Source organism: Bemisia tabaci, chromosome 3, assembly GCF_918797505.1.
Source record: "Bemisia tabaci chromosome 3, PGI_BMITA_v3".
Taxonomy (NCBI): domain Eukaryota; kingdom Metazoa; phylum Arthropoda; class Insecta; order Hemiptera; family Aleyrodidae; genus Bemisia; species Bemisia tabaci.
This window is the reverse complement of record NC_092795.1, coordinates 61,655,045-61,681,433: the sequence shown is the minus strand read 5'-3', so window position 1 is coordinate 61,681,433 and position 26,389 is coordinate 61,655,045. Positions and strand designations below refer to the sequence as shown.

The 26,389-nt window shown below is 34.9% G+C and overlaps 1 protein-coding gene across 8 annotated transcripts in view; it reads right to left on the bottom strand.

Annotated features, from left to right (window-relative positions):
- Positions 1-545: 545 nt before the first annotated feature.
- LOC109034475 (retinal degeneration A) overlaps positions 546-26,389 on the bottom strand; it is a 237,719-nt gene continuing 211,875 nt past the window's right edge. For 2 of the 8 annotated variants that reach the window (XM_072298976.1, XM_072298978.1), the window contains exons 10-20: positions 22,648-22,858; positions 20,891-21,186; positions 18,993-19,281; positions 17,648-17,797; positions 16,100-16,277; positions 14,869-15,099; positions 13,606-13,653; positions 11,831-11,894; positions 10,947-11,104; positions 9,804-9,967; positions 546-8,064 (exon numbers count right to left, since the gene is read on the bottom strand). In XM_072298976.1, coding sequence (XP_072155077.1) covers positions 8,015-8,064; positions 9,804-9,967; positions 10,947-11,104; positions 11,831-11,894; positions 13,606-13,653; positions 14,869-15,099; positions 16,100-16,277; positions 17,648-17,797; positions 18,993-19,281; positions 20,891-21,186; positions 22,648-22,858 — 1,839 coding nt within the window. In that variant the 3' untranslated portion in view covers positions 546-8,014. The other 6 variants (XM_072298977.1, XM_072298979.1, XM_072298980.1 and 3 more) reach the window with 6 other exon arrangements.

Genomic DNA, 26,389 nt, shown 5'->3' with positions numbered 1-26,389 from the left:
TCAATTTATTTCATTATAGGTGAGCGCACCAACCCTATAGTTTGAAATTCTCACAGAATATATTTTACGTAGAAAAGAAAAATCAGGAAAACTTTCAAGAAATTGAGCATTTTCCCATTCTACAACATCGCAAACCAAGATTGTATTCTTGCTGTTTCACTGTTGATGTATGTATCTGGTTACCTGAATTAAAGGTTTTTTTCAGGGAGGCAGATATAGTTCCTCACTAGCAAGTGGGAAAACATTACATTACATACATTAGTGGTTTTACATTGTATATGCTATGGCGCTTTTTGCCTGTTTTGAAAACCACTGTGGATCTATTTCATATAAGACATTGCTCTTCATCATTAAGATAAAAAATCTGCATTGAAATATTTTGGATTTTCTCAATTGATTTACTGTATGATGTTTCCTTAACGTTTATGCAAATCCAGATCAATTTTTCTCATTTTTCAAAAATTACACCTGTGCTAATGCTATTAAAAATAAATGAATAAAAGGATGTAACTGGGTTAGAATTCTGCTTAAGAGAAAATAATAAAGAGAGTTTTAATCAACAAATATAATTCTCTTTTCTTTTTGAATTATCAGTGGGACTTAGGTTGAAATAAGCTTTTCAAGAATAAATTACAGTCAATAAACTACATTTTCAATGAAGATAACAGTAATAAAAATAATGAAATTAATGAGTAATATAAAATAATAATGCAAAGAACAACAGCAGTGGTTTTTAGAGAAAGAGAGGGACAGAGAGAGAAAGAACAAAAACTGGATAAAAGAAGTACAGACTGAAAATCGAAAATAGTATCTCATAAGCAACATGACAGAATAAATTCTCATAACAATAATAAGTTGGAGATAATGAAACAAAAACAAAAACATGTAAATTATAATGAGAACAATAATTAGAATTATTATCATAAAATAAATCTTTAAACTCATAATCATGGAAATGATATGCATTTACAAGTTGTTCAAAGAACTCAAGATAAAAAATAATCACAATTTGAGAGGACAGGTAACTTTACAGTGACGATTAATTAAGATTAATAGAAAATTTTTTTAAAAAAGTATGATCATTATTGCTTTTACTTTAATTTAGTTAACACAATTCATCGATAATATACCTACTTACAACAAGATTTTAAAGCAAGAAAAAAAAATACGAAAAAAAGTATCCGTGAAAGGTCCCTTTTTAACTTCCTGATTTAGATATTCGAAATAGTAGCTTTCATTCAAATTTCCCTCTGGGAGTAAGTTGTTCATGAAATGAAGCTGGATTTTTTACTTTCGGTCTTTATGCACTGATTAGATGAAAATTTAGCATAATGAATTATATGGGTGATTGAAAAACAATGAAGACTTCGTTTATCTAGAGGAACTTCATTTCAGAAGATAATGAATTAAACTAATGAACTCGCTTTATTTTGAAATAATACAGGAATACCTAAAAAAAGTAGTAACCAAGGTAGATTTACACAGGTATGGACAGAACTTAACAACTGGCCTCTGATTGGCTCTCCAGCGGCCCCTTAACGTCAGCCATTTTGAATGTTTTGATTATTTTGATTTATTATGTTCGGTTTATCGTTTGTCAAAATTTTGTGGGATTTTTTGCACAATTTTGATAATGCGATATTAATTTTAACGTTTAAACGCACAAACGTTTGAATGTTAATTTGATTGTAATTTAATTAAAAAACGGGCCCCTTAACCTACGTCACGTAGTCATGTGACACATACTGAGGCTCATGGGAAATTTTCAACTTTTCCATACCTGTGTAAATCTACCTTGGTAGTAACTTTATCATATTCTACACTCTTCTTAATCAAACTGACCTGTTTCATGACGTCTATATGAACTTTTTATGTGGCCTGAAGAGGGTAAATTTTGAAAATATTTGCAGAAATAGCTGCACCTATACATGGTTGACTTTAATAGGTGCTTGGGATAGATTATGTACAATCCTTTAGAACTCAGATCTGGAGAGGAGTAGAATATATACTGCTTGAACATAATTTAATGTTATTTCGAGTTTGAGGGTAAAAGAAGAGAAGAGAGGATGATGTTCAACATCGAGAAAGTACATCCAGTTGATCACAGCAGGAACACATGGTTGATTGTCTTTTTACAGTTTTAATACGATTACATTTTTATCAAGTTTTTTTTTCCAGCACTAGATAGGTAGGTTTATCTAGTTACTAGCTGCTACAGGCTTGCTAGAGCAACAGGTCACAAACAGGCAAGGGCCTGCTGCCAACTGGGCCTCCAACCCTCTGCGCCTTTCCTTTCGATTCAAGCGAGTCACTCCATACTGACTTGGAAAAAATTGGATCAAATCAGAAAGCACTGAGTAATATTTCGGAAAAAATATGTTAAAAGTAGCTTTGAGCTTAAATAGGTGCACATTATCTCCTGTAAAAAACTCGCGAAAAAAAGCGAAGAAAAACTATTTCAAATGTGAAATAGATGCCCATTTCTATCTCTAGAGAGCTAAATTTAACGCCTCTCTTTATCTGATTGAGTCAAAGAAAAGAATAAAACTTCAATCCTAATCCTTCCTTTTCTAAAAACCTGCACCAGTGGCAGCATGGCCCTTGGTCACTTAGTGATCACAGCTGGCTACCGGCTCCAAATCGAATGTAAACAATTGTCAACATATCTGAACTGAACTGATCACACACACACACACAAACAAAAAAGAAGAAAGAAAGGAGAGAGAGAGTGAAAAATCAAGTGGCATGAGGGTCATTTTAATGGATCGAATAACTGAGGTAAGGAGCAATTCCCCTGGTTTGAGGGAACTTTAAAACTAGGTGAGAGATGAAAAGGGAGAGAAAGAGAGAAAGAAGGAAACAAAAAAGGAAGTGAGATGTTGAGCTGACACTTAAAAATAAAGAAAAAAAGAAAGAAAAAAATGATTCCAGTGGAATGTATCATTTAAATTTTCTTACAAAGAAATAGTATAACTTGATGGAAAATGATTCAAAAATTAACAAAGTGCTTGAATTAAAAAACCATCGATGTTCGCTGAGAAAGAGGTTACAATACAACAAAACCTCTTGATGTGTGCAAAACTAAACTATGACTCTCAAAGCATTTTACCTAGGCGGAGACAGCATACTTAAAGGGCGAGAAATGAACTGATGAATCGGTGTCTTCCAGGAGCATAGTGCAATCATATTAAAATGAAGGCCTACATTCATGATTTTTTTCGTTTTGCGAGTTATCTCCCTTCAGTAACAGAAAACAAATTGATGATAGGACTCTCAAGAAAAATAAGTTAATACTTAAAAATTAATATTTGATTACCAGATGAATTGGCTAAATGAAAGTCAGAGAAAATGAATTTTAGAAAAGAAAAGGTACCAACAAGAAGGTCGACAGGCCCATCATATTAAAAATTATTAATTCACTTGAGAAATGTTAGTTGTATCTTCATTTCAACGAATTATGTATCAAAGTAATTTTTCCATACATAGAAAAAGAGACAGAGAGAATGCAAGTCACAACAAAGTTTTTAGATAAAAAAGATTGGTGTCTTAATAGTTATGAAAAATATACCAATATGTATACGTATGTACAAATTACCCATTTCAAATTTTCACAAGAATGCAAGTATGAGTATCAGATGAAACCGTTTCTAGTTTGGAATAGTAAAATTAAATTTATTTACAATTAATACATCGTAACTCGTATGAGTACTAAAACATTATTATTATCACTCATTATTTTTTTCAAATACCTTATTAACTAAAGAAGCACGAAAGAACTCCAGGTATACCGGATTACATAAGTAAATCAGAACAGGATCTCATGTCAGGATAAAGTTTAAAGCTTAATTCACACTATTTAAATTTTCATTCGACAAAAGCGGACGAGAAATTGAATGGAAAGTTGAACGCGACAAAATTTGATTCAACTGCTGTTGCTATGTGATATCGTCAAAAGGATTTGGTTATCTCTGTCAGCTTCCAGTTCTCAAAGATACAGTTTCAGTTGGTATCCATCCGAAGATTTCGTTTCAACTTTCCGTTCAACTTTTCATCAAACTGCTGTGTTCTCGTTTCAATATCACACGATCCAACTTTTCATTTGACAGAGCAGAGGAAAAGTTGATTGAAAAGTTGAATGATATTGAGCTTAAGACACAAAATCCCTAAGTATTTATTTTCATTTTTTTTTATAGTAATCATCATACAAGGATGGGAGCATCTTAATTCAAAGGATCAGTGAATAAATATTTTAATATGCTTTTAACTAAACTCGATGTTTCATTTATGGACGATTACAAATTGTTAGTACTTCATGATAATATATTTGAGTGAGTGCTCTATCCTTCATCTATTGTTGTAGCACATTTTTTCTCCCAAGCAAGAGGCCTCTAAACTTTTATTTTCCTTTCTGCAGAAATTATTTCAAGTTAAGTTCATTTGTTTAATCAGCAATTTGGTCGACTGGAGTTCTACCTGACAAATTGAATATTCATTTGCTTTTAATTATTTGCACAAAAAACAAAGTATGTTGTATTAACATACCAAGATAACCAAGAGATTCATAGATACTGAGAATATGGAGCAGGCAACAGTGATGCAGAAAATTTACAGATAATTGCACAAGTTTGACATTTCTATGAAGTTAAAGCTAAAAACTTACGAGAGGGAGAATTAAAAGAGTGGCAATTTGTTCCGAGGAAGAACATGGTAAAGGAACATTACAAAGGCAGTCAATACTGAAGCCATACATTATGCAGTTCATAAAATAAATATAAAACTGAAATCCACTCATCAAAACTTAACTTTTAGGTCAATAGCACAGAGAGCTTTGCTTTAGTAAAGCTTCGCAAGTGGTTAAAAAAACGATGCCAAAACGTTCCTAAAAAAAGAACACTATGGCAGCGTTTACACAGTCATTTTGGCAATCATTTGCCGGGCAGGTCTTGCTGAGCGGAGATTTAGCACATGGATAGTCTTCCCTGATGTGAGGGCTTGTCTCTTGCCGTAATAGCCAAGAGAGCAGTAAGTGTCAAATTTTCAAAATCGAGCTTCCTTCAAAATTCGTTTAATATCTTTTAGATGAAATCACTAAAATAGCTAAAACAGCAAAATTCATCTTATTTTCATGAAAATGAGACTTATAAGAAAGCCGTAAGTGCACAAAAAATGACCTAATTTCAGGCGAAACAGCAATAAGTGACATTATTCCTTCAGAAAACCAATGAAAACAGTGTTTTCAAGTACAAAGCCGCCCTCCTCTGCCAATTTCTAACCTGAAAATGTGTTTGTTGTGTGTCCAAAACGCAAACCTTGAAAGTACGCAGAAGATAGCAATTACGGCTGTCTTCTCTAACACTAGCCTGACATGATAATGAATAATACACTTTTTAGGGAATTGAAAATAAATCGGTCGATTTTTAATCATCCAAACGATTCCTATGAGTCTATTGGATGATTAGTGGCAATTTGACAAAAAACGTAGGCTTCCTTCGATAAAATTTTCCGGTCAGATGCTTCTGAGCCCGTTTTCTCATTGTTGCACTTACTGCTCTCTTTGCTATCACTGCAGTCTTGATATTTATGTGAGTCCTGTTATCCTTAAAAATCCCTGCTTTCTGGGCACATTTGGAAATAAAGACATGGCCTTACATCAGAAGAATGATGAGATGTTGTAAGCAACTTAATCATAAATTAATGCTCTCTGATTTCAATTTGCATTGCTATTGGCGTGATGGATGTTGATTTTAACGAGAAAGCTATTCGGTGAGCTTAAATTATTTGCAATGCTAGAAGTCATCTCATGATTTGGTGATTACAGGGATTGAAAAAGAATGATTTTTAAAAATTAAACTTTTTTTAAGGTATGAAAAAGAACACTGACAGTTGGTATAAATAATTGATCATGCCTAAACACTCTCCATCGAAACATCTACAATTGATTGTAAGCTGCAGTGCATCATCTGAGCTTTTTTAATTACTGATGAATGAACAAGAAATCTCAGTATGGTTGAATTTATGCATGTACATTTGTACAAAACTGATCTTAAATAGTTTACTGACTAAGCAAAAAACCTCCATACAATTTGAGTTTGCAACGTAACAACAGCACATGTTTGCCTTATATCATCAAAATCTGCGATCATTTTACTGTTTGATTCATAAAGTTTCTGCCACTTGAAAAAGAGAGGTGAACAGAATTTGCATTACAGTTTTATTAGTTACTTTAGATAAGACCAAAAAGGCTGAGAGAGGGAAATACACAGCAAAATATAATTTGTATTGTTGCTCTCATTGAACTCCCTGCTGAAATATTTTCAATGACACAGAGAAAGGTCAAATTTTCATTGAGCAGGGTAGAAGGAAGATACTTGTGTTGTTTTTCGTTTTTTCCTTTTCTTTTTAAAGTTGGGTCAAGTTTTAGCATTTTGTGTTTCCTATTACAGCTACTGATTAACTGGACGTATTTCTGTCAGACGAAACTAAGCGCCATAGGGGAAGGAAGGTAGAGGGGGGCTTGGATTGGCGGCGGAACCGGGAGCCGGGCTCATTCCGTCCTACACTCACAATGTTTTTCCATGGCGCTTAGTTCCGTTTTGACAGAACGCGCTATCCTGCATTCTGTATTCCTCAAAAGGAATTCAAATTTGCGCTTAGTTCCGTTTAACAGAAATACGTCCAAGTATCAAAGACTATTTAAGAAATTAACAATTGGGGACAAAATATTCAATTGAAATATTGGAGAGAATTTGCTTACAGCTGAAATGAATCTGACCAATTAAACCATTTAAATCAAAATACCTGCACGCACTGAAAACTTGTGGATCATGCCAGCACTGAGTAACATGGTCTGCATTGCTCAAAGGTTACAGCTTTCACTTGGGTTGACTTGGCTTAATAGTGGCTCAAATAACCAGTCATGTTTCGAGATATGATAGAGACAAGGTTTTGATTTTTTCATAGTTTTTACCGGGGGGGGGGGGGGGGGTTGTTTGTATTTTTGGGGGGCTCATTGAAAAAAATAATGCGCTCAATTAAAATCAATTTCAGTAATTGAAAGCAAAATTTTTCAACTTGTAGTCTAATCCTAGGAAACGATTACGTTCAGATTTCATTGGACCCAATTGCATGTTATCATATCAAATTGCATTAATATTGGAGCCGATTGAGGTAAAATTGTTTCTTTGGCCGCTTATTTGAGCCAAAAGATTTAGCATTACACAGAGATACATACAGTTACTTCTTAACATAAAGGGATACAGTTTGCAACAGCATTCTATTTCCTGTCGAAATTTTGCATCAATATTTAATAATATTTCTTAGCAGGCCTCCGTTGAGAATTTGAAAAAAAGACTAAAATTTTTAATGGTTTTGATTTGAGAGAATTTGAGATTTCTGTCTCGAGGAGCTATAAAAATAGAAAGCAGGATACTTAGTCCCTCTATTTTTAGAAGAACTAAATTTGAGACTTTAAAAATACAAATTTTACTGACATGAGATTAAAAAAGTTTTGTAATTCTTGTTTTGAGGGCACTCATTGACAAAAATACTGCGCTCATTTAAAATTAATTTCAGTGATTAAAAGCAAAATCCTTCAACTTGCAGTCCAATCCTAGGAAACGATTAACACGAGAAGTTCAATAAAGTATTCAACTTAGGATAGATAAAATAACCATTAACAAATAGATAAAGCATGCATTCTTCTGAATGTCCTAAAAAATAAAGATAACAAAACAGAGAGAGAAGGCATTTCAACGATTGAAAATCACAATGTTTTGTAATTAAGAAAGATTTAGATCTACATTTCAAAACTTCAGTCATAAAGAATGCGCAACATAAATTATTCTTCAGACTGACTTTAACTGATAAAAAGAGTAAGAAGGCTTGAAGAAATCAATATTACTTACATAATCACAACGCACACACAATTTGGTCCAAAGGATACTACACTGAGGATATAATATACAGTAATTGACTTGATTGCACTTTGAGAAGAGCAATTTCTAGTTGAAAAATCTTAAACAACAGTTTCTATGTCCTCGGAGACCAGCTGGAAATTTTCTTGACCTGAAAAAGGGATGAGAAGCATTACTTAAAAGTAGAAATTCCGTTGATGATTTGAGAAATTAAAATGTTTTCAGTTTTGTCATGATGGTTCCAATAGGAGACCTAAATTATGTAATTGTGGATCAAAATTGTGTAAAAAAAATCATAGACACCAATCAATAGTTCAGGGTTAAGGTGATTCAACGGTTGCCATTTTTTGTGTCAGAGCAACGTACGATATATCGCATCAATTTGTTCCATAATTTTAGCTACTTGTCATTTTTTTCGAATTTTGAGATTGCACTTCTGTTGTCATCAGACTAAAGAATTTTAACAAAGATTTTGACAAAGAAATTTAACATATTAAAAGCAGGGTTTTTTTAGAGGGAAAATATTGCATTCGATACTGATATCGAAACTGCACTCGAATGCAATACCTATTTTTCCTCTGAAATAACCCTGCCTTTATTACGTTGAATTTTTTTGTCAAATTTGGTACATGGATGCTTCAGTCTCATGACAACAGAAAGGCGATCTCGAAATTCGAAAAAAATGACTAATAGCTGAAATTATGGAATGAATTGATGCGATATATCGCACGTCGCTCTGACACAAACAATGGCAACCGTCGAATCACCTTAAATCACTCTGCTAAAAATGAGCCTCACCTCTTGCTTGTCTTAAAAATACGTGCATAACATAATCCAGATTTTGACCATTACTGCTACTTCATATAAAAACTTATCTTATTATTTAGCAGAAAAAGGGATAGCTAATTGATGTGGGAAAAAACGAGGAGAGTGTCTTAGCGGAACGTATCATTTGCTTCCCTAATTCTCGAAGTTAAATTCTTACAATTTTTAAAGGAAAACTACAGCTGGAAGTATCAAATTTTAAAACTTTCCACCAAGCAATATATCCACGGCTCTGTATATGTTTTGGATATCCATCCATCTTCACAGCTTGGTCAAAATGATGATGCCTTATAACACCAAGTCACAAGAGGAGAAATAATCGAAGGCAAATGAGTTGCAAAATTCTAGAGGATTTCTGACAACGGTTCTACATGACAGGGTAATTGAGTCGACAAATACCTCATGTTCATCTTCTTGCAGATAGACTTTAAATTTCTTAAAATTAAAATGGACGTATAAGAGTAAAATGTTTCAGAATGAAAATGGCAGCTATAAATCAATTGAAGTACGGTTTCAGGATCTTCAAATTCTACAATGTTATTTTAAGGAGGGAGGCGAAAAATTGTTACCAGTTTGACCCTTCAAAGTTTATTACCCACATGTTTTTAAAAACGTTAATTTTTCAAAATTTGATTCAAGGTGAATTTAAAAATTTTCTGTCTAAAAATTTGTATGAGAGGAGAAAAAAATAGTCAGGTTTTTGTTATTCCAGTTTCCATTGTTAACAAGAAGACCTGAAGAGAAAATTGATGTTGCCACAAGTTTTGATGGGTTTGCAGCTTCAAAATTATCATTTGTCCAATTTCTGTGAAAATGCGTGGCTGAACATCTGTAAACTGAGTTTAGAGAATAGATTTAAATAGAATTTGGAGGATGTATATTGCAGTAATTCGGAATTACAGCATAATGCATGGGTAAAAAGTATTTTTTCTTGATTACATTGTATTTTCTCACTTCAATGGAATTCCTGAATTCAATAATTTTCTGAGAGAAAGAGCTTTCATACCTGTCTCCTCTATATTAGTAAGGAGAAGAAAGGGGGAGATTATGCGGTCAGCTACTTACTTTCCAGGTAATTTGCCAGCTCAGAGTCTTTAGCTTGTAAAGCAAGATGTCGAGGAGAGTTTCCCTGATGATCTAAAACAGTCAGCGATGCACCCCCCGCAACAAGCATGCAACAGATGCTATGTTTTTTGAAGGCAGCTGCTTTATGAAGAGCTGTCTGGCCCCTGTAGATAAAAAGATAAAAAAAAACCGTTAAATACTTTGTATTCGATAAATTTTCAGGTGTCTGATACATACACAACTCACGTTTACTCTGGGTGATTATCACCCTCATTCTATGACAAAAAGGAGGCAACAATTTTAAATGAAAAATACATATCAATGGCCATAGTGCAAAACAATGTACCTTCTTTACGATACTTCAAAATCTGCGCTCCGGTCAACTTTAAAGTCAACTTCAACACAAGTCAACTTTACAGCTTAAAATTTATACAGAATATTTTTTTAACAGAGAAGAAAAATATAAGAACTTTTGAGGAAATTACGTTGACTAGTTTTCCAAGGAAAAAATGAAGTATGACCAGAAATCTGCATCATTGCAAACGGAGATAAGTGGTTTTGCACTTAGGCCATCGATATTTTTTACCCGTTTATGTATTTCAGTAATCAGTTTTTGTTACCTTTTATTATACATTAGCTAGAAATCATAGTTTCAACATTGGTAAGAGAATTCATATATTTCCAAGAAATCAACTCTGGAACTTACTTAATTCTCAAAAACTATCTTTCAATTAAAAAAATTATTTAGAAAGGAGAAAGAGAGACAGTTTGTTGAACTTGCAATCACGAAATATGATAGCGATTTACTCCTTGACGGTGACTGATGTGAAATAGATCTGGAGCTAAATATTAGAACCAATTTTTTAGGTAAGAAACAAATTTTAGGAAGATTCAGAAATGTCAATACATCTTGTAATTTGTAAGAGACAAGAAAATAAATTAGGGAAATACTTTACAGAGCATGAAATGACTGATTAATATGTTAATGATGAATGAGAGGGCATCTAAATTTACATTAGAGACAAAAACTACAGCGGTACAGACAAAGTATTAGGTACGTTATGATTGATATTAACTACTGCTTGGTATTATTTACTGTCAGTAGGATCTCAACAAAAGCAAATTGGCGGTCCATTTTCTTACTTATGATTATCAGCTAAATTGACAATTGATGCCGGCGCACAAGTTATCAAATATTTTATTATATCTTTATGTCCATAACGAGCAGCATAATGAAGAGCTGTTTGTCCGTGAGTGTCAATGGTAAAAAGGGAATAACCATTGGAATGAAGGTCTTTTAACTGTAAATAAATACAGAGAAAAACCAATAGGAGAAAAAGAATAAGAAGCAAAAGTACTTTCATGATACAGACATTTTTTCATATTCATTACCTATCCTGAGTGCTCGGGCGCACGTATGACCGAAAGAAAAATTGAATCTATGAGATGTGTGAAGTAAACCTTCGGTAATTAGCGCAAAAGCAACTTACTTTTCAGCTAATCAAAGTTGGAATGAATAGTCAAGGGACTGTTCAGTCAGTGAGATAGAGCAAGATTTTAAATTTTATGAATCCTTGGAGAACCATGCGATAAACTTTGAATGAAATAATTTGTATTCAAATCTGCTGGTTCATGCAGCATTCTATCATAGATAAACAACGTTTGACAATTCTTTCAAGGCATGTTAGCATTGCTTTCTGAAGTCTTCCATAGTTTTTTATTTACATAATTTGATCACTTTTCTTGTATGATACGTTTCTATGTTGTCACATATTTCTGTAGAGGACATTTGCTACATTGATACTCAGTATTCTGATTTGCACGGCGTCTCAAAGTGCTCAAGCTCCAGATTGGGACTGATTGTCAATGCACACCTGATGATTTCTATGCCCACATCCAACTTTCCTCAAACAAGTTTCTCGCTTGCATAGCAAAGATCATGCTTAAAAAAAACAACTGGCTGATTCTCACGTAAATACTGCATTGATACACGAATGAAAACAGCTGTATCATTGATTAATACTTACTAATTTTAAATTTCCCATTTTTGCAGCTTTTAGAATCCCATCTGACGGTTTTTCCAACAGCTCACTGTATGGACACAAGGCAATTGAGATTAGTACACAGCTTAATTACAATTATAAATCTTTAAAAAAAATAGCAGTGACATGGCACCGATTTCAGATGGTTTTTTTTCATTACTTTAAAATACTGATTAAATTGTAGCTTCTTGTTTAAAAAGGAAAAAGCCAACACTTATGTAAAAAATTGACTGAATAATTCATTTTCTCAAAAATTTGTAAACTTTGTAAATAGACCATTCTCTGTCCGACCGATAAATGGATTTGTAGGACTCCTCTTAGTTACCTAGGATTAAACATTCAAACAAAGTGGATATTTGACATTCAATGAGTAATTTGCCCAAGATAAAGATATCAACACTTAATTGGAATTGGGCACATTTATGATGAAAGAAACTATGTGCATTGGGTTTGCGTAGTAGTTGTAGTACAGCACCTAGTTACAGTACAGTAGTACAGTGGCTTAACATAAATACGCCCAATTATATGCACTAAGTATAAGGGCATGCCAATACTAAGTGGCTGATGTTTGAGTCTTTCTGCTCAAGAGAGTGCTGACTCAAAGAATTGATGTCTAACACAAGTTACAAGGAACGAAATTGGGTATAATAAACCTTCTCAGATTAAAGACAGAAATTTTGACATTACGTCATACTCATCGGTGTTAGTTTGTCTTCTTTGTGATGAGTATTTCTGTGTCAAAGAAAAATGGATAGATGGCGATGACGTAATGTCAACATCTCAGTCTGTAACACTGGTTAAGTTCAAAACCACCATACATTCAGATAATGAGCAAAATCTTATTTTTCAGAGTAGTCTTTTTCCCCCTATACAGACTATAATACATTCAGAAGTCTGACTGCAACTTTTAAAGTTGTTAATAATTTTCTTAAATTAAAAGCACCGATAATAGACCTTGATTCTGATTCAGAAGAAAATTCTTAACATAATTTTACCCTAGTTGCAGACTCCTGGAAAAAGGCAACTCTGAACTCTCTCTGTAAATATGTACATTTACTCCAGGGGAAGAATACAAAATTTACCTCTTGCATTTAATAGACAATAAAAAAAAAAAAATGAAAATGGAGTAATTTTTGAGATTCAAAAGTAATGGGCATGCATAGCAGGAAGATGCAATTTAATGTCAACATACTTTAAGGTAAAAAAGTAATTCTGACACAGTGATCGAGTTCCCACCGATTCAAAGTCGCAATGTGAAATGATTCGCGATTTCAAGATTGGAAATAATTGTGGCTTTTTTTAAAGGAAGCTCTACTTTATTCGTATTCCTAATCCCTTAAATATGAAGAGTGACTTCAGAAGGGTAACAAAAAATTTCTCCTTTGAGAAATAATGAAATTTTACTGTTATATACTAATACTTATAGAGAATTTCTCCATTTTTTTTTTCATTATAAGGAATCTTGATACTTCCATGACTATTCGTATGAAAAGAAACGTCATGAAACTCATCTTAGAAATGAAACAAAACTTTTACTGACAAAATCCACACAGCAATTCAATTTTTCTTTCATATTTATGTGTGGTCTAATTCCTCTATTTCATTGATAATTTAAAGTTTTTCTCCTGACATCAGACACTTCTTGATGTCGCTAAGTTTTTCTCATTGATGCTCTCCAGCAACTTTGGAGAAAGAAAAAAAATTAACACATTTGAAATGATCAAAACAAAGTCACTAACTACTGGTGCAAAAAATCTTACCTAAAATTCATGCGATTAATACCAACATCAAACAAACGTTGCCAAACACTGAACATGCAAAAGACATGCAGAAAAATCAATTAGAAATAAGTAAACTTCTCTCGGATACAAAACAAAAAAAATTGAGGAAAAAAAAGAGTATTAAACGACTCAAAATTAGCGTTGATTGTAGTTTATTCTGGGACAATAAAATACATTGACTGAAGAAAAAAGACCTTAGGCGCCTCTCAACGTTACGAATGATTAATTGGTGAGATAAAAAAATGGTTGAACAAAAAGCAAAACCATCATTTTATTCAGTTGTTCCATTTTGCTTGGTTTGGAATGATAATTTTAACAACAATGAAATAGACAAATGTCCACTATTTTAGGGGATTTACTATTCGGCAAATTCAAAGTTTTGGGGGTTTATCTCAGTGGGGAAGGGTTGTATGGTCTTAAAAGTTTTGGTAGCAGCCTTATTATTTTCACTGCAACTTATCGTTTGCCTGACACAGCGGTCATGAACATTTTATAAAACTTTTTACAATTACTATCAATAAAATCCTAAGTTCACTGTAAGGAAAAATCACTGAAATTGAGTTTCAAAAGATGGAAGATCATTGAAATGGTATTCCTTCTTCAATTTCATGCTTTAACATTTTAAAAAAATAAAAACAGCATGTATTTTCCAAAAGAAATTTTTTCTTGGAAATCTCCCAGCAAATCGAGGAAGCCTATACTTTTCTAGTAAACTTTCTGTTACTGTAAAAATTAAGTCACATCACTGTCCGGGAGAAAATTGATTCCAAAGATATTCCTCTCTCTTAAAACGCAGTGCAAAAAATTCTTCAATAATTGAAAAAAAGAAAAGAAAAAACTAGATTGCTCTACCATTACAATTCAGGGAAGAGAAATACATTTAGAGGAAAAAGGAACTGACAGGGACTCGACATCAACACGCTGATTGAGGCAATAGACAGTGTGCCGAACACAGTAATTGGGATTAACATCAAAGTTATTGAGAGCACAGAATTTGCTCAAAGGGCGATTCATTCGTTTAATTCTTCAGAGGGATAATTATTTTACAATGAAAGCCTGAAGAAACAATATAAGTCACTGAAATGAACATACATAAGGAAACAAGATAAGAATAATATCGGATGAGACACCTAAAAACCTGAAACCTGTTGGAAACGATGGGCACTTGAGACATTCATTAACAGGTATACAGTTACAGTACACACAATATTGAAATTTTATGATGCGCTGAAATAAGTATACCTAATGTAAGGTGAATTTCCACTGGCGTGTGCCGGGGAAAGCGACTCCTTTGGATTGAATCGAATAGAATCAGAATCGTCGTCCGGCGTATGGAGTTTTGGGATCACAAACTGCGTTCTATCATCAGGTCTATCTGAGAGTGGCTGGTTTACAAGGGTGTCCGTTGAATCTTGGTGCATAATGGATATTTTATTAAAATCCATTGAATCCTCACCAGGATCCTCACTTGGGCTGAATGAATGACAGAATAGGTAAGCAAAAGTGAAGAAAACGAGTAGAAAAGAGAAAAAAAGAGGGGATAGAGGAGAAGTCGTTCAAAATTTCAAAACTAAAATTGCAGATTTCAAGTTATGATAAATAGCATTTGAGCATTCGCTTAAACTCAAGGATCTACTGCAAACAAATTAAGTAAATAGAAATAAAAGAAACAAGGTATAAAACTCGTGTGAGAATAAAAGCTAGGTGTCGATATAGTAGTAATTTTTAATGCTGGCCTGAAATCCATTAGAAATTAGCACCAAGCTGGCCCAAATGTTATCATGCAATTAGAATGACCCCTGAATTGGAGGAAAAAAAAGAAAATAAAAATCAAAATAAATGTGTTGTTTCATATTGAAAATAAAAGTTCTGAATAGTATCATGTTAGGAATATTAACTTGTACTAGTAAAACATGGCATAACACCTGTGTTTAATATTTTTGGACCTACATTCTAAAATGAAGGTGAAACTATGTACATATATAATTGAATTTGAAATTCTGATAAAAAATACAGAAACAAATATTTCATATTTTATGATGAAATTAAATAAAGACTTGAGTTAAACTGTGAAAACAGGAGCTGATCCTTGTCATTTCTACACCATTTACTTTGATAAAATACTCATTTGTTCAGATCATTGTTGATTTAAAATGAGGAGAGATTTCCAACAGTATACATTTTTAGAGAAAGTAAATTAAATAATGATTGTCTACAAGGTGTAATACAAACTCTGCAAAACACTGTGAGAGAAAACTTTGTGAAATGTGGCACACAGTATCATTGTATGCAGAACTCAGGACAAATTCAAATAAATTAAGTCAAATAAAATTTTGAAGGAAGGTAGATACTCCATGAGATAGAGTTTAAAATATACTTGCAAAGGGAAAACATGATGCGTCAAGATGTGAAAACTCTGTGGAATAAGACTAAATCTCTTCAAAAACAAGTTTCTAAAGTGAAATTCCATTACCTCAGTTCTGGGGTTGTTTGACTATTAGAAGGTTGTTGAGGTGGGAAATTGGATGGTTCGTCATCAGGTGTTTGAGGCAGAGCGTCGAGAACAAATAACATTTCATTGGCAATGTCTGTTAGGTAATGCAAGTGCTCTTGAGCTCGATCCACACGGAAGAATCTCTCAGCCGTACAAGCTGGAAAATATCAGATAGGGATTAGCTACAAAAAAGGAAATATACAACAAAGTAAATCTGCAATTAAAGCTTTTTTGTTTCGTTTGCATTATGGCCTTCATTACTTCAAGCAAATGGACTTTTTTTCAGCTTTGGGGAAAAACCAAGAGTTTCACAGTGCTATGTCAAGACTATTTACGAGATGCAGGATCACAGGATTTTTTAGTTCTACAAGAAATTTCCTGATGATTCCCAGATTATTAACTTCATGCTGCATCAATGTGTCTGTGGTGTCAGATTGCTTCACGCAGATATGCATCTTGGAGAATTTATGATGCTTTACAATAAGACATGCAATCAACAGTTTGTTTTCCAGGCACATCATTTTGATAAAAACATTTTTCATTGTAAATCTTGATTTTACAGTTGCGTCTTTTCCTCAAAAACACTTCCTGGAAATTTGCAGGTTACCTCTCAATAAAAAATCTTTGAGACGCCATAACTTGTATGGTTTTTTACCAAATAAGCTCCTTTAGGGCTTCTATTAAAATTAATGAGGAATGAAGTATCCTCTATAAGGATAACACAAGTCGCATTTTATTAGCTTTCAAAGAAGTATTGCTGTGGTTACAAAGTGCTAGGTGAAGGAATAGGTCGAGCAAAGTTATCTATTTACTCTTAAAATAGGTCTAAAGCTTTCTTGCGACTCAACACAATCGTCAAAGATACAAGTTTATTAGAGATAACATATTGGAAGAGAGGACTGCACTGAGAGTCACTAGTGATTTTAGAAAGTTGTTAGCGCTGTTTTTCCTCTATTTAAACATGTTACTTTTGACATCCATAAAATGTTTTTAAAAGCCAATTATTGGCTTTCACTGTTTGCTTGCACAAGAGCCGGTTTCATTACTTTTGGAACAACCTGTGTATCATGTCTACGTAAATGTCCGAAATATCCTGGATAGATGTTCCGGATATAGTGTTCTAATTCTGACTTTAGTGGGAGCAATTTATTACAAGATTCCAAATTTTCGAAATTTTAAATCTGGACTTCCATAATGCCAACCTCCTCAGCGGATAATGACAATGATATTACAGTCCCCACCACAAACTGTGGCAAGTGCGGAACAGAGTTGGTGACATGGGGTATTGCTTGAGGGTTGAAAAATAGGTCTACTGGCTCATTCAGGCAACTCAGGCTTCCTGAAGTCAAGCAAACCTTAAACAATAGAGATACCTAATCACCAGACACTGTCCTTCACTGGATACTTTAAGTGAGGTGCACTTAAAATGATGTAACGGTGTGAAAACTTCTTTTACCGATGAACTGTTTGTTGATACTACTTTATGAAAAGATCAAATTACATGTTATTTGACTTTGTTCAACTTACAATCTACAAAGCACCAATCTGGGGTAAGTTTTGGAATGATTTCTCCAGACTCAGTCGTTTTAGGTGGTTCTTCTTGCAATTTGTTGATTATTTGCCTTACTTGTTCTAAATCAGCACTTGGATTAACTTCAATTTCGCCCAGGCACATAGCTGTAATTAAAAAAAATATATTAAATTCAGAGATAATGTTTACTTTTACTTTAATTGTCATCTGAGTAAAGCTGATAAGACCAGTCATTTTTCCTTGCTTCCCTGCATGAAAATAGGTAGGAATTTTGACTTAAAAATTAAAACAACATCAAGACAAAGGTAGAAAAAAATTAAATATGAGCCAAGAAATATTCCAGAAGAAGTGCAAATACAGGTTAAAGATCTTACACACTTCATTTCATTATGAAAAATTACAGATATGCTTGAGGAGAGGCTTGGTAATGTCATCCTCCTTCTTTATGTTGGAATTGGCGAGGTGGAAAATGAGGACTCCGATTTAAGGAAAAATAGAAAAAAATTAATTGAGAGCGTATTCAATTGATGATTCAGATCCTTTGGATCCTTTTGATTGGATATTTCAAATCCTTTGCTTGACAGATAACTGGACAAGGTACACATTTCAGCATTTTAACAGGAATTCTTTTTAAAATTTGAACAGAAAATGAGTTACGCATTAGACATTTTGTAAATAAACTCCTGAGATTATGAAGTAGTATACATTCATTACTTAAAACATAAAATCATCGATGACTTGCTTTTCTCGAAAATTTGGCACTTTTCTTTTTGTTAAACTCGGTACAATTAAATATTTTTTCATGAGCGTATTAGACTTGCCTTATTATCTATTTTGTAAGCTTACGCAAAATTAAAGATAAAACAGGCAATGAATAAATAAATCAATTTACGATACTTACTGCAATTCTGGTAAAAAACCAGAGGATACCATTACTCTTTTTAATTTTGTGTGGTTCAATACCTAGTACACGGGCACCAGTGCTCTTGTAGATCACAAAAAATAAATAGCTGGAGGTATAGTTCAAGTAAAATGTCAATGGTGTGAGTCGGCAATCACATGACTCAGTTTGCGACGTCGCAGACTTCCTGTCATGCTGTATTTTTTAAAAGGAAAACTACTCAACGGCAATTCTTTAAAATTGCCAAGATTTTTCTTCTCTGTGTGAAAAAGATTCTGCAAAAACTTCAAGGAATGATGCCGACTGTTCTCCTTTAAAAAATAACATTGAGGTGGAGATTTTCAGACACCGCAAATGACTTATGTGATTGCCGACTTACACTGTCGATGTGTATAATATTAAAATAAAATAACAGGTAAATAAAGTGATTAATGATTTACCTGATTGCCTTAGTTTCTCCTTATCATAGTGGTGTTGCTCATAGTCCATCATACTTATTCGTTGAATACTGACTTTCAACTGATCTAATGTTGCTTGTGAAACATTTGCTTTACCACCTTTCCTTTTAGCAAGCATTTGAGCTTTATTGAGCAAATTTAAAGATATGATGGACGGATTCAGTCGGCAAGCCTCACCATCTACTTGCATGGGAATTGTTTTACCAGTCACCATTTTGGCTGACTTACACTGGCAAATACTGGTTCCGTGTCCTCCAGCTTGAAGAAGGGGCTAGAAAAGACATGAACAATTTTATATAATTTCCCTCTGATACAAACGATTTTTTTTCACTTTTTCTTTAAAGTTCTTCATAGGTTACCTTTTCAGTACTTTGCAAATTCGAGATTTTTTGCTCGATAAGCAAATGGAAATTTGTTCACGCACAAAAATTGTTGCTAAATTTAGTTGAGTTGCTAAGTTCAGAGAATTTTCTTGTTATCAAATGGCGGCAACTTTTGAAATGTTAATGGTCAAAGTGCAAAAACCATGTATCTCCATTTACGACATTGCAGACATCCTATTATCCTCCATTTTTTCTTTCAAAAGCTAGTCAATGTAACTCCTTGAAAACTTCCTTGATATTTCTTCTCTGTTGGCGGAATATTCTGTGTAAATTTCAAGCTGTAAAGTTGGCTTGTTTCGATTAGAAAAAAAAAATTAGGAGCGAAAATTTTGAAACAATGCAATGGAGATACTTGATTTTCCACTTTGGTCATCGATAAAAGAATCAGAATATTATGATGATGCAATTGAAGAGAGAGGTGGATGGAGAAGGTGCGTTCCATTTTGGTAATTTTAGGAGAAACATTCCGTTTAGAGGCAAGGAAATAGCACATAAGCTTACGACAAAAATGAGCTGTAAACTTCAAGGCAATGATAATGAGCTCTAATTTTCAATTTTTTACCAAAACACGCCCTTGGATGAGATTAAGGTACGGAACCTAAGGCGCGTAACACACCCTTGGATGAGATTAAAGTACGAAACCTAAGGCACGTCTTTGTGCGATGTCTGGACACCGGTGGAAAACGCTGCTACTGAGTCGAGGGCGAGAAAATGCTCTCATTTTGGAGCACAGTACCTAAGGAGCAATATTTGTGGAATTTTTCCTTTACGTCCACTATCAATTTCTCGAATTTTCGTTGATTGGACCAGTATGTTCTGAGACGTGAAAATGATCGGACGCACTTTTTTCAGGAGGGTACGGATTCGATTGACAAGAATCGACCGAAAAATGAAAATGGGAATCAATCGACAAAATAATCGATGAATTATTAGAAACTAGTGTCGTTTTGATAGGCATGAATCGATCGAAAAAAAACTTGAATCAATCGTCGGGAAACGATTGACAACACCAATTCGATTGACGATTAATTTAAAAAAAAAAAACGGTATCAATTCAATTGATATGAATAGTTCAAAAAACCAAACCGTGAACTGATCGATGATTCGATCGACTCATAGCTTTGTCGATCAATTCACAGCTTTTGTCAATCAATTCACGGGTTTGTCGATCGATTCATGGCTTTTGTCAATCGACTCACAGGTTGGTCGATCGATTCACGGGTTGGTCGATTGATTCACGCCTTTTTTCGATCGATTCAAGACTTTTGGCGATTGATTCATGGGTTTGTCGATTGAACCCAAAATTATACACATTCGAAAATCAGTTGGGAAGGCAGCGGACTGAGCGGGATTAGTCGGCATCTCCGCTCCGATCTGTTAGTGACAGATCGGAGAATCCTCCATTGGCGTTTTCCGCAGAGTCCATCCACCGCTAAGGTGCTGTGCCCACGCAAAAGCATCAGGTAATTTGGTTCAATTCACTTGATTTAGACTTACCAGCTGATATGTTGTAAGGCCAATAACTTCGATGAGACCATCATCTGTTGCTGGTTGAATTGTAGATGAACCCGTGTTCCAAGGTCTAGTACCTCCACCGTAACTTGGAATGTTTAAGAAAACTATTGCATGAACTCTATGCTCTTTTAGTTTAGGAGTTAGATCTTTGCCATCGCATTCTAGTGTTACAAAGTCTGCTAGATTTTTCCATTTTCGCCGGAGTAAATCCTTACCACCCATCTGACCATAGAACATCTTATTCCGCAGTCTGGAGTTGAACCGTTCAGGATGAGCCTCTGGAAATAGAAAAAAATATTATTAATAACTGAGTTTAATCAAATTAGTGAATAACAACTCACGTACTGTCCCGCAAAAAGTGGTTGAAAAATGTTGTCACAATGTTACCTACTGCCGATATGAACGTTACTCCAGTGATAGTCTTGGCACTTACTAGGTAGGGTTCATCGCACACCGATAAAAAAATTCTGAACTCTTTGGAAAGATCTTGGAAATTTTTGCGGGTCAATAATGCATTTGAACATTGACCTAGGGTCACACAAGTAGGTACATGAAAATATAATGACGATATAATCACAAAAACTTAGGGTGAGTAAACTTACAACAATATAGCGAGATGTTTAATATTTTTTTTAAAAGGAAAGGTTAATGACAAAATGAACATCATTTCTTTCTTTTCTTGACAAGCGATAAATGCGATAATCAAAAGAATCAAACTCAACAATCTACACTAAGGACTAAGAAGATTAGGGATTTAGGGGGACGAAAGCGTGAAACTTTGAGGTTAGAGGTTTTGTTTACACATGTTGTGTTGCCAACTTTTCACAGATAGGTGTCTTTTGTCAAGAATGCAATAAATTCGAAATCCCTGATTAGATTTGTATTGAATTACAAGAAAAACTGTAGCATTGTTATCTAAGAACAATAGTGGTAAAAATTTAGGGTTTAAATTGCTCACTTGCGTATACTTATTACACGTATTTACAAATTAGCACCCCGAAACCGGCAACCTTACAAGCGCGCGAATTTTCCTGGCGCAGAATTTAAAAAGCGGGAGAATTTAAAATGACGCTCTTTCCTCTGCTGTGCGACGATACAAGGTGATACAAAAGTCCCTTCCCTGTGCGGTCACCGGTCGGTGCAAAACGCATATTAGCGCCTATAAGAGTGCAGGAATACTTCACGCATTGCGTCTAACACAGTGCGGTCGCTGGTCGGCGTGAAAAGCATTTTAGCGCCTACAAGAGTGCAAGAATACTTCACGCATTGCGCCCAACACAGTGCGATCACTGGTCGGCTTGAGACGCATAAAATTAGGGCCTACAAGACTGTAAGAATACTATGAGCATTGCGCGTTTGACTGGACAAATGCATAGAGAAAAAAAAGAGGTGTTAGCATTTCGATCATCTTAGAATTGTTTTGATGACGTAGGTCAGCACAGCGACTTTTATCATCGATTTTCTTAGAAATGGTGGAATTTATGGAAAAAAGTCATATTAAGAGTGCTTGAAATTATATCATGAGTTGATTTAAGCAAAAAAATGGGACATTATGGTCCGTTTTTCATACTACGAATTCCGGATTTCGCTGGCCAGGTTGTACCGACCTACGTCACAGGGTAAAGAAACCTCAAGATGCAAACACTTCCTTTTTTCTCTCTATGGGACATATGAAAAAAACTTTACTTTGTACTAATGCGTTCTCTTTTGGAGAAACATAAGCAATTCAGTAAACATACCTCTGGCTTCATGAAATTCTAAGGCTATGTGAGCATCCACTCCTAAGGAGAAGTAGTTATTGACAACATTCAAAGGCAGATTATCCTTCCCCTCCTCGTTCGGCTGCGCGTCATTGTTTTTCTCAACCTTCAATTCCCACCTGTCCAATTGTATGATTTCACTTTCACCGATATTGCAAAGAATTTTTGAAATCGGCTCATCCGTATAACCCTGAAACAGAAATATATTGATATAAAATAGTAAGCCAAAGATTCATATCGACGGTGTAAGTCGGCAATCACATAACTAGGTTTGCGACATCGCAGACTTCCTGTCACACTTCATTTTTTGAACGGAAAGCTACTCAACGGCAATTCTCTAAAATTGCCTTGATTTTTCTTCTCCGTGCGAAGAAAATTCTGCATAAACTTAAAGGAATGATGCCAATTTGTTCTCCTTTGAAAAAATAACATAGAGGCGGGGATTTTCAGACACCGCAAACGAGATAATATGTGATTTCGGACTTACGCCGTCGATATTTTTCATTCTTTATTTCTACACAAGTGCTAATGCATTTTGGGAAACTCGTAGGTACCATCTTCAAGGCATTACAGTACAGTTGGTGGATACAATTTTAAAAGATTACAATTTTTAAAGGATTTTTCGAAGAGACTTTTTACAATTTTAAGTTAGATATTCTAAAAACAGTGTTGATTTATAAAAGACAATACACGATATAGACTTTTACAAAAGACAATACAACTTTCCATATCATGCAGATTCAACTTGGCACCGAGATTATTCAAAAAAAAAGTATCAATTTCAAACAAGCGTCCACAGTGTTCCAAAATCTCCATCTAGATGCATTTCTCCCCTTTCTTTCTCTCCATATCTCCAGGAGTACCTAATTATTGTACAATAAAATGGTACGAATATTTTCATGATTTCAGAGGATCCCTCCTTTTTTTATTTTAATTGAACCTTTCCTAAATTAACACGATTCATTGAGCTTTTTTTTATCTCCAAAAGTCGATGTTACGAACTCGAGTTGATTTATTCTAAAATCACTTTGGTAATTTCACTTTGTTATGACTCCCAATGATATTTTCACGAAACATATTCATTTTTCATCAAAGGATTCGGAACGAGCGATGGAGTGAAATGACCCTCACGGCATGTCGACGCACAGTCGATGAGTTATAGAGAGATCGGACATGAAATTTATGACTAAAACTGCAAATTTTGGTATTTATTTCGTCTCTTGTTACATTACAAGGGGTGCTTTAGCTAGACAATTTTACGAGGAAACCAACGGAACCACTTAAAGAACCTCTGCGGACCGATTATTGAAACGGTTGATAGACAAAGTTATAGATAAAGGACGACAAAATGATATGACGCCTAGAGATCCTATTAGTGGAGGCAGGACGTGGTCTGCGATGGACAAAAGGGGATAGGTAATAGCCTAAACTGAACGGCGAACCCATAGAGGACCCGACTAATTAGTCTATCATTTTCTCTCCCGTTTGTCCTATAGGAACTACCCGTTAATCCCATAGGATCGCTTCCATACTCCTATAGTCTTGCATTGGTGATGTAATCGTTTTGTCCATCAATTTCATGATCATGTCCGCAGAGCTTAGTAAATACGGAGTTATTAGCGTTTAAAGGATTCCAAATTGTCCTGAGCTCCACTATCGGGACTCTGATCCGCCGTGCGACGACGAGAATAATACTCTCTCGAAACGTTTGAATGGGATTTTAGTGCACAACTTGGTGGCTCGGGTCTCGTGTGCAATCTCTACAGAACTGCGCTCCATCAATCATACAATATCCGTGAGGAACTGGAGCAGTTCCACTCTTATTAAGTACGGCTGCCTTAATTAGCGCGAACGTGCGTTCCGTTTTCGAAATGGCTTCGTTCGGGAGCGATCCCCGCCTAACTAATCTCCAGCCTGCCTTTTCCGACGTCAAACGGGGAGCGGGTAACGCACATGAAAAGAAGAAGGAAGCCAGTTCCATTTGTTATGATTTCAAATGACTCCCGGCCCCACGAGCCACGACTCGCTAATCCTGAGTTTGACCACCGCGCCACCGCGCACAGTCCATCGAGTTAAGAGGAAAAGTCGGACAAAATTTGGAAACTTCAAACGCTTGCTTATAACTCCTTTCATACAAAACTATGAGGTTCTAAAATTGGTTCCATTGGTTTCCTCGTGAAATTTTCTTCTAGCATCACTCCTTAAAATTTAAAATGTGTCGAATTAAACATCAAAATTTCCAGTTTTAGTCAAAAATTTCATGTCCGACCTCTTCGACCATACGTTCTGAAATTCTAACGATTGACAGAATGACCCCTAATCATGGATATCGTCACCTTCCAGGCAAAGTATCACAAGCGCCATGCAACGTTTAAAAATTTCCGCCGCCATTTTATTTTTTTACTGAGAAATTGTTGGTTGAATCTGTTCGAAAATTTCACTAAAATTTATCGGCAGCACAAAGAAAATTCGGTGTAATTTTCGGACAGCTTCGTTGAACAATTTCTCTGTAAAAAAATATAATGGCGGCGGAAATTTTTAAACGTCGCATGGCGCTTGTGATACTTTGCCTGGAAGGTGACGATATGGCGCCAGACATTGCTTCATGAACAGTAATATTGTAACAACTAGGGAGAGTAAATTAATGAAAAATCAAGCGATAACGTTTTTCAACACCTTGACCAGCGAATTGAAAGTAACGTACAGGGAAGGTTCTGTCAAAATATTCCTTAATCAATTGAAAATACAACTCAAAAATAAAGCTTATTATAGTTTAAAAGAATTTTTTGAGGAACCTGTATAATTTCATTTCGCTTAAATTGCTTAAATTGTTGTGATTGTTGTATAAATTGTAAATTTGACTTGTGCCAGAGCTTTTTTTACTATAGGCTGTATGCATCAATAAATTCTATGTACCTGTCTGACCGACTCGATCCACTGTGTGCCGTGCCCTGTTCCGAAAGTGACACGTCGTAACTACCCTACATAAGTGGCGAGGCGTGAATGATCGACTCTCGATATTTCCCCATTTGAGGTTATGGTAAAAAATCGATTATTAGGGTGCTCGTTGAGAACACCCTTTTTATCGATCCTTTTCCGTAGGTTTAAGTGATAGATCAATCGATATATCGCAAAGCACTGCCCTACATCCTTCCGTTTTATTTCTCAACCCCTCGGAGGCTTCATTTCAAATTTTGTCGATTCGACTCGACCCCAAATTAAAATAAAGTTTTATCTAATGAAGCTAGTCTTGGCCAAGTTTTTCATCTTTGATGTCATTTTGCGATAAATCGGGCGCTGGAAAATATTTCGACCATAAAAAGAAAAAGAAAAATCGAAAATGTTACTGAAAGAAATTTTTCATATTCTGTCAATAGAATAAAAGCTCAATGCTCTTATTAATAGCGCGAGGATGGGGTAGAAGAGGGATAACCTACGTAAACCTTACAGCGTTTGTTACCGTTGTAGGTAGTTTTAAAGGTGAGAGGTTCGGCATGCCAAGACGGATACTTCAAAGGTGAAGAAATATTATGCCATCCGCGTTAAAATGTCATATTGAGCTTGTAGTAGTGACGCAACGACGCTAGAGGCGTCGAGGACAGCTTACAGCGTAAGCGCCTTCAATTTTTGGCTATGCAACATGGACATCCATCAAGTACGAATAGTTGTATCGAGTTTTTTGAACTAGAGGCGCGGCGTATCTCTGCGTTTTCTGATTCCG